Here is an 18782-nt window from a genome sequence, read left to right on the forward strand (position 1 = left end):
ATCGACTCCAATATGGATCAGACACTAAGTAACCAGGCTATTTCAACCAGTGATGAAAACAATCAATGAAGGACCTTTGAGACTATACCAAGAACATATCAAATACATACAGACAAGATATAGGTACCTAAGCTAGATCTCAATAACAATATGTATACTCAGAAATGTGTGGATCTCACGTTTCGTCTTCAAGCCAAGCAAAGCCTGAGGCATACAGGCTTTGCTTGGCTCACAAATGTTGTAGGCCACTGGCGATGTATGAATTTTGCCAATTACAAGCTTGTCGATATTGTACCGAGGAGTTATAGATTTCTCATATTCCTGAAATAGTATATCAAAAAGCCATGTGAAATAATAATATGTCATAATTTTACTTGGTTTTCTGATAATGATTGGGTATTTTTGTGTTACAATAATGAGCAGTATAATTGGCGGCAATTTTTTACATATTATTTTATATAGTTCATATCCCAGATTTTTGCAAATAACTGGTTCATTTCACAAAAATGTTTGATGATCATAGGTACCTCATGTAAGTATAATATCATATAATATACCATAATGATGCTTCAATTATACAATTTTACAATAATTGGTGTACTAAACTGAGCCGGAAAATTATACGCGGCTGTTCCTAGCAATTAATTACCTTAAAACAGGCCATTTTCCGTTGATATCGATACATACAATATTGAAATACGTTCTTTATCGAGATGGTAATTTAATTTAGGAAACTATCATTTTCGCTTTCTAAATAGTAGGTATGTATAATCAAAGTTACTTGTTTATATCATCATTTGTTTAAATCCAATTTAACTATTTTAAAAAATGCTTAGGTACTAAAAAATCTTGATTGACACGAATTACTGAATCTGATCTGAATCTCTCTGAAGGGAGGGTCGAGGATGTCAGATAGGCAGTCGATCGTTGAAAAACACTTTAGGTTAGACTGGAAGCCGACCTTAACATAGAAGGGAAAAAACTCGGGAGATGATGTTGACACGAATTACTAAAATGATGCCTGATTTTTAACAACGATTGATCCCACCAAAAACATTAAATGTAAAAAAAGCCAATCCTCTACGCAATTCCTCCACCGTAAAAAGTTTTGAGATCGCATAGAAGCCAAGTCCTGTTCAACTTTATTTGTAATAATAAATCAATATTTTGTGACCATATCAATAGTTTCGTTCACTTTACAATAATATTGACTTGGCCATGAGCACAATAAACTACAAATATAATACAGCATATCTTGGAGAGGTGAAAGTCAATCATGAAGTTTAATATCACAGAATTAAATACTTTTAGTTTTTTCAATTGTTACTAAATGACCGACAGTCAGTATCATCCAAAATCATGAACTGCACATTTACTATGGCGCATGTTTGGTCTATGGTGATCTCAAATTCCAATCAGTCCAATCGTAAAATCATGTCCATATAGAATGTATCAATTCAATGGTATTTACACATTATTTCAGGGAGCGACTATTAACTTGTGCTCATGGCCAAGACAATATTATTGTAATGTGAACAAAACTATTGATATAGTCACAAAATATTGATTTATTATTACAAATAAAGTTGAACAGGACTTGGCTTCTATGCGATCTCAAAACTTTTTACGGTGGAGGAATTGCGTAGAGGATTGGCTTTTTTTACATTTAATGTTTTTGGTGGGATCTAATTTATTTTTTGTAGGTCTCCTTCTTCTCTAAGTATATAACAAATTAAATTAACTTACATGCAACTAACTAAATATATAACAAACTAAATATGTAGACCTAAACTAGCACGTAAACAACATTTTTTTAAATAAATTAAACAATTTCGAAATTGTCGAATTTTTTAATCGAATATCTTTTAGAATAAAAGAGATTTATTTCAGAGGTAGATGGCGCTATCACATGAAATTATTTGTTTTTTTTTAACTAAAAACCGTAGCGCGATTTAGACCAGGACAACGCCATCTATCGAGCGAGCATGCAGTATTTATCGCACTGCATTAATATGAAAGATTTTATCATTATTCATTTTATTTTAACCTAGCTTTTTTATTCATATGTATGTATATTTAATACATAATAACAATATACCACACTACGTAACAATAAAACAAATAGTAACATTTTGTACATAAATAAATAACAAAGTTATCAATGCAGTCAAAATTCATACACAATGTTCTTGAAAAACCGCAAATATAAATTTGTTTCCTATTTTTTATTAAGTTTTAAGGTTTTTATAATTTTCCCTTTATATGTAGCCAATAACCTATCTTGGTGCCAATTTTGAAGGTTCTAAGTTTGCTAGAAGTACCTTAGACTTTTGATGATCGGTCAGTGAGTGAGTCAGTGACAAAATGGTGTAACTTTGATCGCTCATAACTCGTAAACTATTTATTCAAATTTCTTGTTATTTTGGGACTGAGCTTGTTCTAATACTTACTCTTGGTCATCGAAAACCTAAACTCCTAGCTTTGTTCACATGGAAGATACAGGGGGCTGAAATAGCCGCGAAACGCTTCGAGAAAAGATGGTACGGCCGTGCCCGCTTTGCTCGAGTCTTGGCTGGGGCACTGCCGTGCCCTCAGATTTATAACGCTAAATTATTGACTGAATTTGATTAAATTATTGAACATACTGTTATGTAAACTCTATTCGATAAGCAAAATGCACATTTCGTGCACCGAATGCTATTTAAACTGTAACGTTTTGACGTGCTCTCTTGCATCGGCCATTAATAATTTTCAATGCTACGAGCGCTTTGACAGGCAAACGGGCGAATGCTTACTAACCTCTCAAATTCAAATGTTTGTCTATTTATTTATTTAGCTCAGAATGTTCTATTGAATCATGTTTATCGTTTCGCTTCGTGAAGTAGATTTGGGAAAATGCTACCTACTGAATGGAGGAAAAAGGTATTTTCTGTTTGAAAAAAATATAATGATCCATTTCAGCTCTAATATATTCATATAGAAGATTATTACGAAGATAGAATTCCTTATTTAAAATCCAATAAGATCAAAGTCGAGTTATAAAAATGTTTTAAAGAAAATTATGAAAATTTGAAAAAATACCTACTAGTTATTTTGCTACTCTCTTAAGTGTACTTGTGAGTGTTATCCCCTTCAAATTCTTCAAAACTTCAAAAAAAATCTTTGAAAAAAAACTACAGTTTATCAGGACAGTCCACATTCACAATTTTGTACGCAACTTGATGGAAGCCAAACTGCAGCCTTCCAGAGAATGAACTCTATCAACGAGCCTGTTATTGAAAATAGGTCGCTAGACTTTTTGTATTGTCAATGCTGTGTGTAGACTGTAGGATGTAGACTGTAGACAGTTATCTACCATTCTGTTTGTTAATGTAGGAGTATAGGAGCTTTGTGAAAGGACTTGTGCCTACGGATAATTTTATTTGGGAATTGCTAAGTTATTTATAGGTCCTTCGTACAAATAATACATTGAGATTATAAATATTTATTCTGAAGGGAATACATATTACTGTAAGGCTATAAGTTGAGATTAAATTTATATAAAAGGAATCCTGTAGGTATATTTTATGTGTATAGCAACTTTAATGTAACAATATATTTTTGTCATCGATTTATCAAACAACTAATTGGATACAAATCCAAACACTAGATTGCAGACCCAACCTGGGAGATATTTGTTACTATATAATAGAAAAATACAAACACCATTTTTTACCTGTTCCACCTTTCTAAATAACCCGACCATTTTTCTCACTTAGGAATAGTTGACGTCAACATTACGGCAAGCAACCTGACCTTTCCGAGACATCAAATCACAACTTCCCTTTGTAACAACGCCTACTTTCCGCAATATATCTCCCCCGTCAAAAAAGTTAACATACAAAAAATATGTAGATACGCATGTTACATGAAGTTAAATTGTAAATCACGGTGTAATAGTGTTTTTATTATAATCGATGGTGGTGACATCTGGCGTCACGGACGGCGCAACAGCTTGGCTTCGGAACTCTTTTGTAATCCCTTACGAGCTGAGCAAATGCCTGTTTACAGATTCAGTGGCCTTTTTCACATAAAAAAAATCCATAGACATTTGTTTGGTATAGATGACGACACGCTCTTCTCAAGAACTTTTGTGTCAAATCACTAGATAAAATTAATAACTACGAATACGAATAAAATGAAGGTTTAGGTACATAATTTATGTTTACCGTGCCCAAGTGGTATACTTAAGTCCCTACTGAATCACAAAAAATAAAGGAGTATTGATTAATATTTAATAATATAATTTCTTGTCTAATTACGTAATATTACGTCCACTTATACACCTACAGTTAGTTCTACAGTCAAATGCTAAAATATAATATAAGATCCTTAGCTCGACTCCTATGTTTTACTAGGTGCAAAACAGTTGAACGATTGCTATGGTTTCTCTCATTACTGACATTTAAACATAATCTGCCTTGCACAGTGAAAATAGCTCCATATTGTATTATTTGATATTTACACGTAAAATCATAACGTATTCTTATGTTTGTTTTCAGCGAGTAAATATATTTTAAAATGTGTTCTTTCGTTTATAAAGGTAATGTATTTAAAATAAACCCTTTCTAAATATTATTATTTGTTATAATGTAATAAAGATAAAGCAGTGTACCTATGCGTAAATTGGTATTAAGGGAGATGGAGGTTAATTTTATTATATTAGACCCAAAAACAAAGTAAATTTTCTGTAGTACTAACACAATTATATTTCGATATAGTATTAGCCAGTTTTTTGGTCCGGACGTCTGTTATATCTTATAATACCATACCTATATTTTTATATATTCAACTAACAGGGGAATCGCTTAGCCCAATATCAAATCAAATAGTAGAAGTACTCTTTTGATAACTAAAAATATGTTTTTCTGAACCAATTAGTTTACGTTCCATTCGGATTTATTTAATTTCATTCATATAGTGAATGCTACTGTTGATTCGCAATACGTTGACTCGGTTCCATTTCACGCAGGAACAGTATAGTAATGCAGCATGCAGCTGCTTGTACAGTTGATGGTAATTAGGTTAATTACTCCGCGTTAGATATACACCTGACAAACGTCAAACTGACGCTAGTTTTCAGGATGAACTCAGATAAATGACGTATACAAATTGAACGCTTTATTTGCTGTTTACTGTACCTACTTTCAAGTTTTACCTATAAATATGAGCGTGTTTCAATAATTTTATCTCCTCTAGAAAATAAAATTGTTGCCTCTAAATTACTCTCTTTCAAACGTACATAGTAAAGCAAATATTTCCAGTAGTTTTCGGATAACATACCAGTTTTGAATATTTGTCCACTGCAAACTGAACATAACAGTTGCATAGTAAAAAAACATAGCTAACATACGTTCATATATATGGATAGGTACTACTATGTTACATAAGTGGTTAACAAATAACAAAACAATAACCAAAATATGGCGGAAAACTTTTAGGTAACATAGTGTAAGTATAGGGCTGCCATCTTAAATTTCGGACAAACATTTAAAAAACCCGGACATTTGGCGTAAATCGCATTTTTCCCCCGAACCTAATTTGTAATCCCTTTACTATTAAAATATACTTAAATTCAATGAGGAGCTTCCTGACATGAAAAGTGTCCGGGTTTTCCCCGGACACTTCTTGAAACCCCGCCCGGACGGCCCCCGGACGGCCTCCAAACGAGGACAAATCCGGGGAAACCCGGACGGATGGCAGCCCTATGTAAGTATAACCAACGTGTGGCTTAGTTTGCAAAAGTCTGACGCAACTCTACCCTTTGCAGACAGAGGGTGTAACGTAACTATTTATTATAATTTATGAGGAAGCATGGCCTTTAATATATCTGTTATTAACATCGCTGTAGTATTCAAATGATTACGCAGGCCGGCCCTGTCCACAAGTTTTGAATTCCTGAGTCACAGTAATCATGCTGTCAAGTAACATAATGTATTTAGTAATGAACTGTATACCAATATCATCGTCGAGCAAATTTGCCAGTTCACGAGTTGCAATCATTTCTGGTTTCTAGTCAAATACACCGAATTAAGAGCTCGGATTACTTCGCAGTAAGTCCAAATTAGGCTGGTGATGATACTGCAGTTTAGTCGGCAAACTGTCGACTAGCTCACATCTAACTTTATCATGTTTGATAATCTTTGATTAGCTGCTGCCAGCGGTTTCACTATACTGGGAACCACTGCATTTAGTCATTTAAAAATAAGCCTATGTCTTTGGAGGATTTTTTTTTCTAATCAGACCTAAAATTGCCAGGTAAAACAAGCAAACAAACTAAAAAAATCTTTAGCTTTATACTGTTAATATAGATACCTACACAATATGTATACAGTGCAAGAAAGTGCAGCTTGATTGCATTAATTGCTTGTGAGTACTAACCCTTAATGATTGAATGAGTCAATTACTTAGTACCCACTAACTGCCAAGTGTCAGCTCACGGTGAGTCATAGAGCATTTTGTTGAGAATAAACATTTTATTCAGCAAAAACCGACAAATCATACTACTATTGTAAATAAAACAAAGGTGATAAAGTATTAAATAAACCAAAAATGACGAAAGAGATTTCGTAAAAAAAATACAGATGAATAGCTTTATTTAATATTAATATACTTAATAAGAATGCAGACTAACAAGTCACTTAAAGTTCCCGAGTCATTCGTAGATTAACAAGCATAAATCCCAAAGGCTAAAAATATGATTAAGTAGTTCAACTGCACTCAAATTAATTCAAAAATGTAATATTACGTTATATCTACAGTGACTTGTAATTTGCTATGAACTCCCAAGTTAAATTGTCGAGGGATTACCCAACTAACTTTGTATAAAGGAATTAAAAAGTTGAAAATACAACTTTTCTTCAGTGACGCAGTAAAATGTTCTTGAGGCAATTGCTATAAGTCTTGATACTTTCATTCACATTTCTATTGAAGTTTCTTCTCTACTGGCTTGAACTTTATGTTTGACTTATCATTTTATTTTTATGTTCTAAAATAATTATTTTTAAACCAAACTCAAACTCAAAATATTTATTTGTTATCAGATATTGTTACTAACGTCACTGTTACCAAGTCAAACGGCCTAAGTAAAGTATCAAAACGAAGTGTGGGTTGTTACTTACCTAGGAAAGAATGCTATTACTAAAATCATCAAAGTGATAAAGCATATTGTACAACAATAAATTAGAGATAGTTTCGACAGAATTTGATGCCAATGCTAAAATATGAGCTCTCAATTAAAATAGTTTTGAACATTCTCTCTGTTTTACTTTGCATTCTTTCAAACGGTCCCTAAATGTTTTAACGAATTCATTTCGAAATTGCACCGAAGTTTTAAATAGCTTTTATTTTGTACATGGTTTTTTGTCCATTCTACTGATCAAAATAACCAGCTTCCAAAGTTTTTTGATGTGGCAATATGACGCTGATTGTTCTTAATGAATGAAATAATTTAATATCAATATGGAAAACAAACAATTCACAGGAAAGCATCTTTTTGAGTTCATATTCTTTGATATTGTTTTTATGAACATTGCAAAGCGTATTTACGTACATATGCAGCAGAATATAAGCTTATTTTTACAAGGTTTCGCTGATAAATTAGATGAGAATTTTGTTACAAAAATAGCATCACCTACATAAACCCGCCTACAGGAAAGGTCTTTACAAAATAACTTCATTCCAACCCAACCTTCATATCACCATATAAAAAGATCAAAAACAAGCAATAATTAAAAGGGATATAGTAGCGAGAGTATTCGCCCCGGCATAGCCCGAAGATCGGCCATTTAACCTCTTGACCCATTGTAATAAAGTTAGTAAGACGGGAATTTCATTAGTAAAGCAGCGAAGGCGGACTCGCGATGACTTAACTTATTAAAGTATCGTTAGAGACACGTGACTTGTTAATAGCTTTGAAACGCACAGGTTGTTCAATCTCTGTTAGAGGAATAGTCTTGTAATAGCCGCTGTGATTTATTCGGCGGTATTAAAATTGTTTAATGGGTTATGCTGGCCTGGAGGTTAAGTATTTCGTTTCTTAAGAATGTGTGGGCATGTGGGTTTGAATTAACTAGTACTCATATGACTACTTCTAAGTGCATAGTAACTAATTCCTTCTTGTTGATATTAAATTTCAGAAATCATATGAAGCTTTCAGATATTACTTGTATGTTAAGCTCAAATATTTTTATATGAGCGCAGCCATGCTTTTCGATATAAAATATTGTAGTAATTGTTATTGATACTCAATCAAAATATGTATGATTATTTTGTGCATTCGTTTGTGTCAATATCACAATAAATGATAAATAAATTATAATGCACGTCCTTCGATAAAATCATACAACATCCTCATTATCAATAACGTTCCAAGACTTTCCTGGAAAATTCTCGTTTGTATAAATAAATGTTTATACTTCCTTTATACGCATAACATGCAATAGATAAATACTTAACATAGTAGGCAATAACTCTTCACGGATAATTCCTTCCGAGAAAAAGGTCGGTTATCTGTCGGATACCTCCCGGATTAACTTTAAGACACAACTGGCTTTATATTTACTGTTTATTTACGTCTTCGAAGAACAAAGAGACTAACGAGTTCAGAGAGCTTCGTGAAAAAGTACTTTAACTTAAGTTTTTTGAGTGAAATATCGGACTTAAAAATTGGGGTTGGATCCCGAAAACGATTTTCTTAACCAATGAGGTTTACTTTACATTGAATTGTATAAAGTAAGTAAACAAACTGATATTGGAACTTTCTGAGTAGCATTTCCTAGAATCAATCTGGTTTGAAATGTATCCAAGTTCCGGCAACCAATATAATATAGAACTTCATAACGGGGCAACATGGGTGTGATATAGCCACACCTCTCGTCCTTGGCCAATCTGACGTAATGCTATATTATTATGCTTTAAAACGATAAGATCGTAATAATTGATTAAAAGTATAAAAACTACTTACTATTTTTAGTACCCTTTTTATGGGGGGAAATCATCAAATTAGTGGTGACTTCCACTATGGTTGCAGCGTGAGGGAGTTTCAGTCTTTTTCTGCTTAATACTTTGTTAATTCTAAAGCCCTTTGTGTACTACCGTTTTCTACTGAACTGGAGTATAAACCAACAGTTTGGTTAAACATGAACTATGAATATGGACAAAATATTTGTGTGCAGTGAACTAGCTCTGTTCACACCATCGAACATTGTTTCGCATCCGTACTTGTACATAACATAGGTCTTCGTGTAAACCATGTTCGGGGTAGCTACATAGACAAAGTGAAATCTTCTGTTAGTTTAAATACATTGTAGCATAAAATTGTATTGCAAACGATCATAAAACATTAGTAATAAAAACTAAAAAAAATGTTGAAAGGTATATTCAACAGTACATGTCATTACAATAAAAATAAAAGTTGATTAATTAACGATAGACCTTCCTTCTATAAATTATGTTATGACTATTGGTCATACATAAGTAAAGAAATTCCATATTTCCATATTTTCTACAAATATGCAGAGCGGGTCTATTTTTTACGATATGCAATAAGAAATAAGCACCTAATATATTTTATATTCCTAGATTGCTTATTCCGATTCCGTATGCTCTCGTTTCTTTATTTTATGTTAGCCATACAAAGCCAACAAAAATGATCAGACTTTTTTCTAGACTTGTTTTGTGCTTTAGGAATAGTTAGAAACTGGACACGGAGAAAAAAAAGGTATAAAACAGCTAACAAGATTTGGAGGCTTAAATTGGAGAATGAAGAAGTCAACGAACTCTTTATTTATTCGTTTCAGAAATAGTTACTGTTACATTTTTTACATAATTTAGTAAGTATACAGTTTTTAAATCAAAATTTGTGTAAAACAGTACCCTCAATGTTAGAACTCATACAATGAAACAGCAATTCGTTGAAAACGAATTAAATGGACCTAAAAGGCTTTGACTCAAAAGAAAATTTCCCGAAATGCTCCGAATTCAATGTGTAAAATTAAAATAATTTTAAAATCCACAAAGGCTATATAGGCAGAATACGAAGTTATGGTAGGAAATGTCAAATGCAGTACCACCATTAATTTTCCCGCCGTGAAACGGGGAAACGCTGCCAAAAACTGTAAAATAATCCCTAACTCCGAAACAATAGTCGTAAAACCAACCCTTAATACGTTATTTGACTTACCAAGTTTTATTTCTATTGAAGAGTGTTCGTTGTTTGACTGTGCTAAGTAATCACTCCATGGGAGGAAGTGTTACAACTTCTTTTTGTCCGTACTAACACTAATCTTGAAAGTTCGTGTCGATTTGTTGTAAGTTTTTCCTTTCACGCGAAGAGTGAAAGAAAAAGAACTGGATTGTTGACTTCCTTATGCCAGTCAAGTTCTAGGGTTCTTGGAAGCACTTTTCTAGTGCATCCATGCATTTTTTATGCTAATGCATAACTTGTCAAAGGAGTAAGAAATATGTAGGTACTGCATTCTTGGAAGATGTTGATTGTGATAGCTGTCTATGGGACTAAAAATTATATTTCTTTCGTAACAATGTTACCAAAAAAGCAGAAACAAAATTCTACAGGTAGTAAGACGAATACAGAGAGACAAATCGAGTTTATTAATAACCGGCATCCATACTGAATCGAAAACAGGCTATTTTTAAGCTAGAAAAACATTCCTGTAATAAATTCTCTTTTGAACTAAAAAGGGATGATTTCCATTCAGCAATTTCTATTGTTGTGGTAATTCATGACCTCACATTAAATTAGGTAATGGTTAACCTTCAACAGATTATAAATGAGACGGTTCGGTATTTCTTTTGAACAAACTATTTTGGGAAAGAGAAGAGTCTTGGCAGATATTTTATCACGGAGCGTAGTTAGCATTTGACCTCGGCTGATAACTTGGTTATGTATAAATTATATTACTAAATCTTCTTCATTGATTTATTTAAGTATCATTTTTGGCATTAGAACTTTGCACATAAGAGATTCATAACTTTATTAGGTACTGGCTTTAGCATCCCTTGAGAACTATTTTGAATATTCAGAAAATGTAGCAGCACTGACAGAATTTCAACCAGACATACAGTTCCTGTGATTACCGCCTTCAACCAACAAAAGAACAATTTTTTTAGCTTTGTGATATAAGTATGGATAAAACTCATGGACAAAAAAATTAAGTGCAAAATATTATTCGTGACATTTAACGACAAAATCCTGGATAAGTAATTTATGAATGTTTAATATACCTAAATAGATACGCAGCTCTGTAAGGAGAATGTTAATTTTGAATATTCAGAATAATCTCATAATCATAAAGTGCGAGTATTTTATAATAAAAGAGCACACATTTACGGCGATTTTCCCGTATAACAGAAAATTATGTTCCGATACGATGTTCCTAGGCGAACTAGCTCTCAATTTTAGTTCAAATTATAGTACCGTGGCGTTAGGTAACGAACAAACTTCATTTACTGTTGTAAACAACACTTAACTATATTATGTGCTTTTACTAATAAACTAGAGCTTACTGCTACTAGCTTCTTTACAAAAAACTACATGCTTTACTGAGAATTCCTTTGAAAAGTCAACTTCATAATATGCTTCTATTTAAGCATAATCATTAAAAACCTGAATTATGTTGATCGTATACCATACATATTTGATATAAATGTGTTTAAATTATATAAGAGCTAAAGAATGCATATCGCCCGATGTCTTTTTTATGAGAAATCATCAAATGACCGCTCCTGCTGTGGGTGCAGCTGAGTGTGAGGTTCGAGTTCTGGCTCGTGTCAAAATCGCAATGTGGATTTTTGGAAACTTTAACGAAATAGCTCGGAGTCAAGAAGTTGGTATTGCTACACGCCCTTGCCTGAGAGGACACGTAAACCCGGGACGCTACTGACCCTTAAGGTTAAAGGTTGCCTAGTATAGCCCAGCCATCGTTAAAAATGCCACGTCAGAGGCCTTTAGGTAAAATTGAGGAAACTCTGACACTAGGGCTCGTTAGGTGATTAACCATACAGCTCACTCGATAAGAAGAATTCTTAAAACGAGAAATAAACATTGACTACACTAAAAGTGGTCAAGGTCGACTTAATAATCAACACAATGCAACTAATTAGTGTCTGTTTGTTGTGTTGATACTCCCGAGAGATTGTGACTGACTTTGAATTAGGTACTTGAGATCTAGTTGAGTCTGCTCAGATTATTATTTCACTGCACCATTAATGCACATCCACATGCATAGGTATACGATAGATACCCGCAGACCTTTGCATGGAACACAAGTTTAGGTGCAAGACAGTAACATGCAATGAATGAATCACACCATGATTGATGAATCAGACGAAAGCAAAAGAAAGTGAAAGAAATATATTTGATTGTTGACTTCATCCTTTATATTCTCGCGGGATCCAACGAGACCAAACCAAAAGATAAATGACTGTGTCTGAGCGGGCATTACCCGCGAAAGTTGTATACTCAATCATAAAATGTACGTTTTTGTAACTATAAACAAGAGCAAGAAATAATTAGATAAAATATCCCGCTGGGAAGTAAACAAGTTTGTTACTAGAAAAATTGTTTGACAGAAATTAAATTCTGTAGATTTTTATCGTTCGTAATGCTACAGACAGTTGAACACTTGTGCCGTCCAATACACGTCACCAATTACAAGTGTGGCTACTGAAATGAATTCAATTTGTTCGTAGCTAGCCGCACGCGCACCACAGCCCGCTCCATACATTACTGTGCATCGAATGGTGGGATAAGTGTAAAAATATTGATACAGCCCTCGTAAAATTTAACGGTTAGAACCTTTATAAAACGAACAAGAGAGTCAAGATAATAGAACATAAATTCACCATTATATTTAAGTACAGAAACTTTAGTGTTATGATATTCGGAAGGAATGAATTCTGTTTGGAATTTGTGTTGAACGTTTTATATCTTACTGTCATGTCGTTGGTATGCAAATAAGGGATTATGAAAGCTTCAATTACTTCAGGTATGTGCGGGCCAGCGCGGAAAGTTTCATTGACCCGGCAATAAAGGAAGATTATCTTTAGGGCTTGGCCAACACCACTCCCATTTTACGACTGATGGGGAAATATCATGTTAAAGTTAATTCCCGCGAAGCCGGCAAAAATGTGATAAAATAATGTGATAAATGCTCTTATCGAGATCCAAGGGTGCTTTATGTCCCTTTATGGTGACCTGATTACAAATTTTGTTGCTCCCGACGCGTTTATCGCTGGTGTTAGATGTGTTATCAAAATTGCTATTATGAGTATTTTTGTGCCTTATAAAGTCATAAAATAAAAATGTTCTTTTTACATTTAAGTTTCTTACGGAAGAGAAATGTGGTATGTGCGGTTTTTGCTGCACTCTGCTTGAATACCTCGCCGTTCGTAGCCACATTTTAACGTTCTTTTCCTTTCTAAGTATCTCCTTAAATTAATAGTGATTAAGGATATGGAAGGACTCTGGAGGTGTTTAAGCCATCGTGAATATAATGTATGACTGTAACCATCTGCTTATACCCTGACCGATAAAATGCATATCAGCATTTAATCCAGCGAGCAATGTTGCAAATATCAGTAACCGTTTATCGCAAAACTGACCTCATGTTTATAATAATACGGGAAATGTTATTAAAATGTTACGTTTATTAAACTTTATTGTTTTGAATATATTAGTTAATAACCCAGACTGTTACTGCCCTTATAGCAGTCAATTGTAACTTTGGTTACAGTACTGCGGTTAACCTTACCGCTCTTTGTCAATACCACTAATTGCGTAACTTTGGGGCGTGACTGAATAGACTATGCTCAAACTCCTGAAGCCACTATTGTAATTAGTAGCTCAATTCCATATTCATTCATAAAAGTTCCATTGTGGGAACTAGCTTTGCTGTATAGCAAATTATAGGCAGTTAGTCCTATTTTCGGCAATAAGTCCCAATAACATAAAACTAATAGAAATACAATCTTTAAGCTTCTAGGTAAAAAGAATTCTTAGAATCATAATATTCTTTCAGAACTAAAAAAATCGAAAACGTAACATCAATAGCTAATGTCAAATCCTCTTTATGCGAAAAAATCGAGTTGATTCTCACACAAAATGACTACGAATAGGCTTAGTTCCAACTCCACTTTACGACTAAAGAAATCCTAAATAGAAAATCCTATTTACTGGGACTTTATTGAGGGCAATCCAAACTGATAGCGGGGTTACGGTTTTACCAGACGCCCACTACAAAACGCCGATAAAAATTAAGGGATTTACGTTAGGTCCGGGGTAAAAACAGACGTAATATAATAGCAATTTTATATATAACTTTTATAAAAAGTCGTCGTGTAAAGAACTTCTGAAATATCAGTGGGTTCAATTCAGGCAAGTACCTATGCAACTCATCTAGGTTTATAAATACTTTCTAAGTAACTATATCTAATGATCTCTATATCTAATATCTATGTAAGGTAAAGGAAATCATGTCGAAAAAACATGGACGTTAATTTGAAATCACCGACCCGCATTGAGCAAGCCTGGTGATTGACGCTCAATCCTTCTCGTCTGAGCGCAGATCTTTGCCCAGCAGTGGGACGATAAAAGGATGATGATTTTATTCGCAACGATGACAAAGATTTGTAAGCATATCATATTTATAGAGTCGTCGCGTCATTCACCATGAATTTTATTGGTGCGTAACCTCATTAGTTGAACGAACTATAATTGACACACCGGCTGACCTGTCAATTAAATACGCTTATGGTTACTCGTTCTTTCTCTACTGGAATATACGGACGCCATTGTGACACTATATTGTTGGCTTTAAAATATTTCAGTAGAGATAATATTTTATCCAAGCCATTAAGCGATATGTATTTGGTGCTGCCCACAAATATTTAGTTGCAAAACGTATCGTTTCCATGTATGGTCAGCAGCTAACATTTGACTGAATAATTAATCAAAATATAACACCCCACTCTTAAGTTACAAGTATAACATCTAATCTCGGATAATGATTACCTATAAGAATTTTCAATGCATTATATAACTTAGCTAGATAAAAATTATAAAATTGACCATTAACGTTTTCGGCTAACCATACATTAAAGTGGTCATACATTATGCTTGATTAATTCTGAAATGCCATATAGCAGCTCTAATTGTTTCATCCGATACTCTCCGAGTTCCATCGTCATAATCAAAAAAGGTTATATACCTACCTACCAACATTTTTTTTTTCCTCTTCTATCTTCGGATATAAAAAACCTACGCATGTGTCGAGAAAATATATTGGAGCTAAAATATTGAAGAGATAAAATAAAGGTTTAGTGAGTAAGAATATGATTTCTTTCAGGGTTTTAGACGCTGATGGATGCACTGAGGGGCTTCCTTCACAAATATACGTGACTCGAATGATGTCAGTAATCGAACTACGATATTCCTTCTTTTTGTACATGTGTTTCTATGTGTAGACTCCTTATTTTTTTTTGGTTAATGGACCGTTCTATTGATTTTTGTATCAACTTATTTAATGTTATATTAGGTACCCACACCGTGTGGAAATACAGTTTTTTTTGTTTTTAATATATAGGTATAAGTTGCCGGCTTATCTTATAGGAAGGCATAATTGCCTCAACACAACTTACAAGGTGTGTCAGTTTTTGAACTTAAAATATACCTAATCCTTCTCAGCCTTGCTATTAAAAAGTCGCAGAGCCTATATTCCGTAAAAAGCATTTAAATACATCACACAAAACCTCGATCACCAAAATCACCAAATTCAAACAGACAAATAAATCTCTTACCCTATATTATTTTAGTTTAGTACAAAATATCAAACAAAAAGTAAACTTACCTGAACAAACTAAGCCGAGGAACAAAACAGCTGTCAAACACCACCTCATGTTGACGTACTCCACGTAACTTACACAATACACGTCATAGAGAACTTTAGCAACGTTCTTTTTACCGAACTTGTACTATTCTCTAAAGAAAACTTTTACGCGGAAGAGTAAAGAGGGAACAGTTGGTTGATGCGACAGTCTGCCACGATACCAAACGCTGAACTACCGAGTACCGCGGTCATCCAACAGGAACGAACTCGCAACCTTTTGACACGCATGCGCGAACTAATAACCTCCCCCCATTAAAAATGATAATAAAACTACTCTGGATTGTATTTAGGCATCCGATACCGAACTAGGTATTGGATTTACTATAAATGAAGCTATCAATCTCCTATTGATGTTTCATCATTGACATTTAAATGACTTTCATTTATTTGTGCTGAACTAATTTCCGCATGTAGGTATCATCTGTCTGATAATGTACGTAGGTACCTAAATTATATGTATTTTGCAATCTGGTATAATACAACATTTTGTTAGAAATAATATTACTGCATATTTTTTATCAAAATCCGTGGCATATGGAAGCATTTTGTTAGTAATAAATAACGGCTAAGTTTTAACAGAATCGTTCATCAAGGTACGAACATACCTACAGACCCACAAACTTACCCCTTCATAATATTTGACGATTTTTTAAATACGTTACAATTATTCTTTCTATCATTAGTTTCCTTTGATAAACGTACATTTGGCAGCCTGGCATTTGGAATTGACCGCCATTTCGCTTAATGAGTGACTAAGAGACTGTCTTATTGGAAAAGGATTCGTACATTTGGGTTCGAAAGGATTGATTGGATCCAAATCCGAGAGGATTATGAAGCGATGGTAACGACAGTGTATTAGTCAAATCGTAATTACGACCTACTTGCTTCGAAATTGAGGTTAGGAGTTATCCCTACTAAAATAATAAATGTCTGTCTGTCTGTTACGCTTTCACGTCTAAACCACTGGACTGATTTTAATAAAATTTGATACAGAGATAGAGTTGACCTTGAGAAAGAACATAGGATAGTTTTTAACCCGGACTTATGAAGAATTCACTTGGAAACGCGATATAACCGAACTCTACGCGGGCGAAGCCACGGGCGGAAGCTAGTATGATACTTATATGATATAGGTTATGATGATAGGTTGACGGTGTGCCGTATATGAAATGAATGATAGCGACTATATATTACAGTGGCTGGTTAATGCGGTTTTGTGATAAAAGGTAGCTAATGAGCTATCGAAAATAGAGAGGTTATTTATAAAAACAGCTCCTGAGATAAGTATGTTTAAACAAACAAACACACTCCTCAGGATATATTACGTAGATAAGTAGTTCTCTAGTTAGGTATACAATTGTAAAGAAACGTAAATAAGTTTCTATGCGATTTATTGATTGAGTAAAAATAAATTGATTACATTTTATCTGTATCTAACTTCCTGTAATTGTTTTTATGCAATAAAATAGATAAGTAAGTAAATGATATGCTAAAGCTTACATCAAACCATTTATCTATAAGTATATTAGTAGATACATATACACAGTAACTATTTCAGAAAGCGTAAGCCACAAGTACCTATATGAAACTTTTCAGAAGTTGGCCTTCACTACAATACAGAGTTCTTTGAAATCTGTTCGTAATATGAACCCTCACTGTCTCGACTAACTTTTAACAATTTAAAGACTATAAAAGTTAAGTTCTTTCTCATAATATGAAGAAAAAATAATGTTAACATATTTTTTCGAAGAAGGAAGAATTTTGTCCATTAAAGAAACCGCCTAGAATAGTCTCCAATGTTCGTGTGTAAAATAGATAAATTCATAGATATTTAATTATAACAATGTAAATAGATTAAAGTTAGATTAGATCATGAAGTTTTAAAAATATTCTAGCCTATCTAAACAAACCATCATGACTAGACAAATACTTTCGTCAAAAAAATCTAGAACAATCAATTTAGTTTTATTGGACTTTATTACCAATAATAGTATCGATACACCTACAACTGTTTAGAATACTTTTTAGGCGATCGAATACACTTTATGAATGCTTCTTATCAGGTAACAGTTTTTCAATAATTTCGATTTAGAATCAGATTAGATTAAATTAGAATATCTAAATTCTAGTGATCCTCAGTCTACTTACCTAAAAATATCCTGTACTTGAACAAGATGCTTATTTTGGAAGCGTCCATGGTATTTTTTGTCGATTCTTTTCCATGAGAAAAGTCTTAAAAAGCGTCTATTAGTTGATATAATATATGTTCGTACAATATAATAATATAAAAAACTCGGCCGTTTCAAAAATATTAAGCTACATAATTTCCGAGTAGATACATTTGTTTGCTAATAACTAAACGTACTGGACTAACTAAGAATTAATTTAATCAATGATGACTAAGAAAAAGCCAAAGCATTTACGCAGGATCATACGTAATTACCTATCTAACTGTTACACTATCTTACCGTTATCCTATTGTAAAGATATAGATTAATCTTCTTAGAATATTTGATGAGTAAGGAATTAGTTGGATCATAAATGTTCCATCCTTATTTATCCTTATTCTGGCCTGTACCGAACTGTCGCCATACAACGCCAAGTCTGCCAAGTAATTTTGGGTCAGAGAGTGAGTGGCCCTCATAACTTATACCACTTGGAAGAGCTACATGAAGTGACTGCCAAGTTTCTTGGTGTATGCGTCAATCGCGATCGAACTGACCTACAATGGATCCCCTATCCAAGATAGTTCCTCATCTTAACGGCATAATATTATGCGTCTGAAATAGAACTGGTAACATTGCTTATGTAACTGCTTATGTCTAAAGTGTGTTGGAA

General features: G+C 33.5%; 1 protein-coding gene across 1 annotated transcript in view; it reads right to left on the minus strand.

Moving 5' to 3' along the window:
• The window catches only part of LOC110370681 (neural cell adhesion molecule 2), a 133055-nt gene extending 116801 nt beyond the window's left edge, over positions 1-16254 (minus strand). The window contains exon 1 of the mRNA XM_021326576.3: positions 15906-16254. Coding sequence (XP_021182251.3) covers positions 15906-15954 — 49 coding nt within the window. The 5' untranslated portion in view covers positions 15955-16254. The remainder of the gene's footprint in view (positions 1-15905) is intronic.
• Between the last annotated feature and the right edge of the window lie 2528 nt (positions 16255-18782).

This window comes from Helicoverpa armigera, chromosome 13 (genome assembly GCF_030705265.1).
Source record: "Helicoverpa armigera isolate CAAS_96S chromosome 13, ASM3070526v1, whole genome shotgun sequence".
NCBI lineage: Eukaryota > Metazoa > Arthropoda > Insecta > Lepidoptera > Noctuidae > Helicoverpa > Helicoverpa armigera.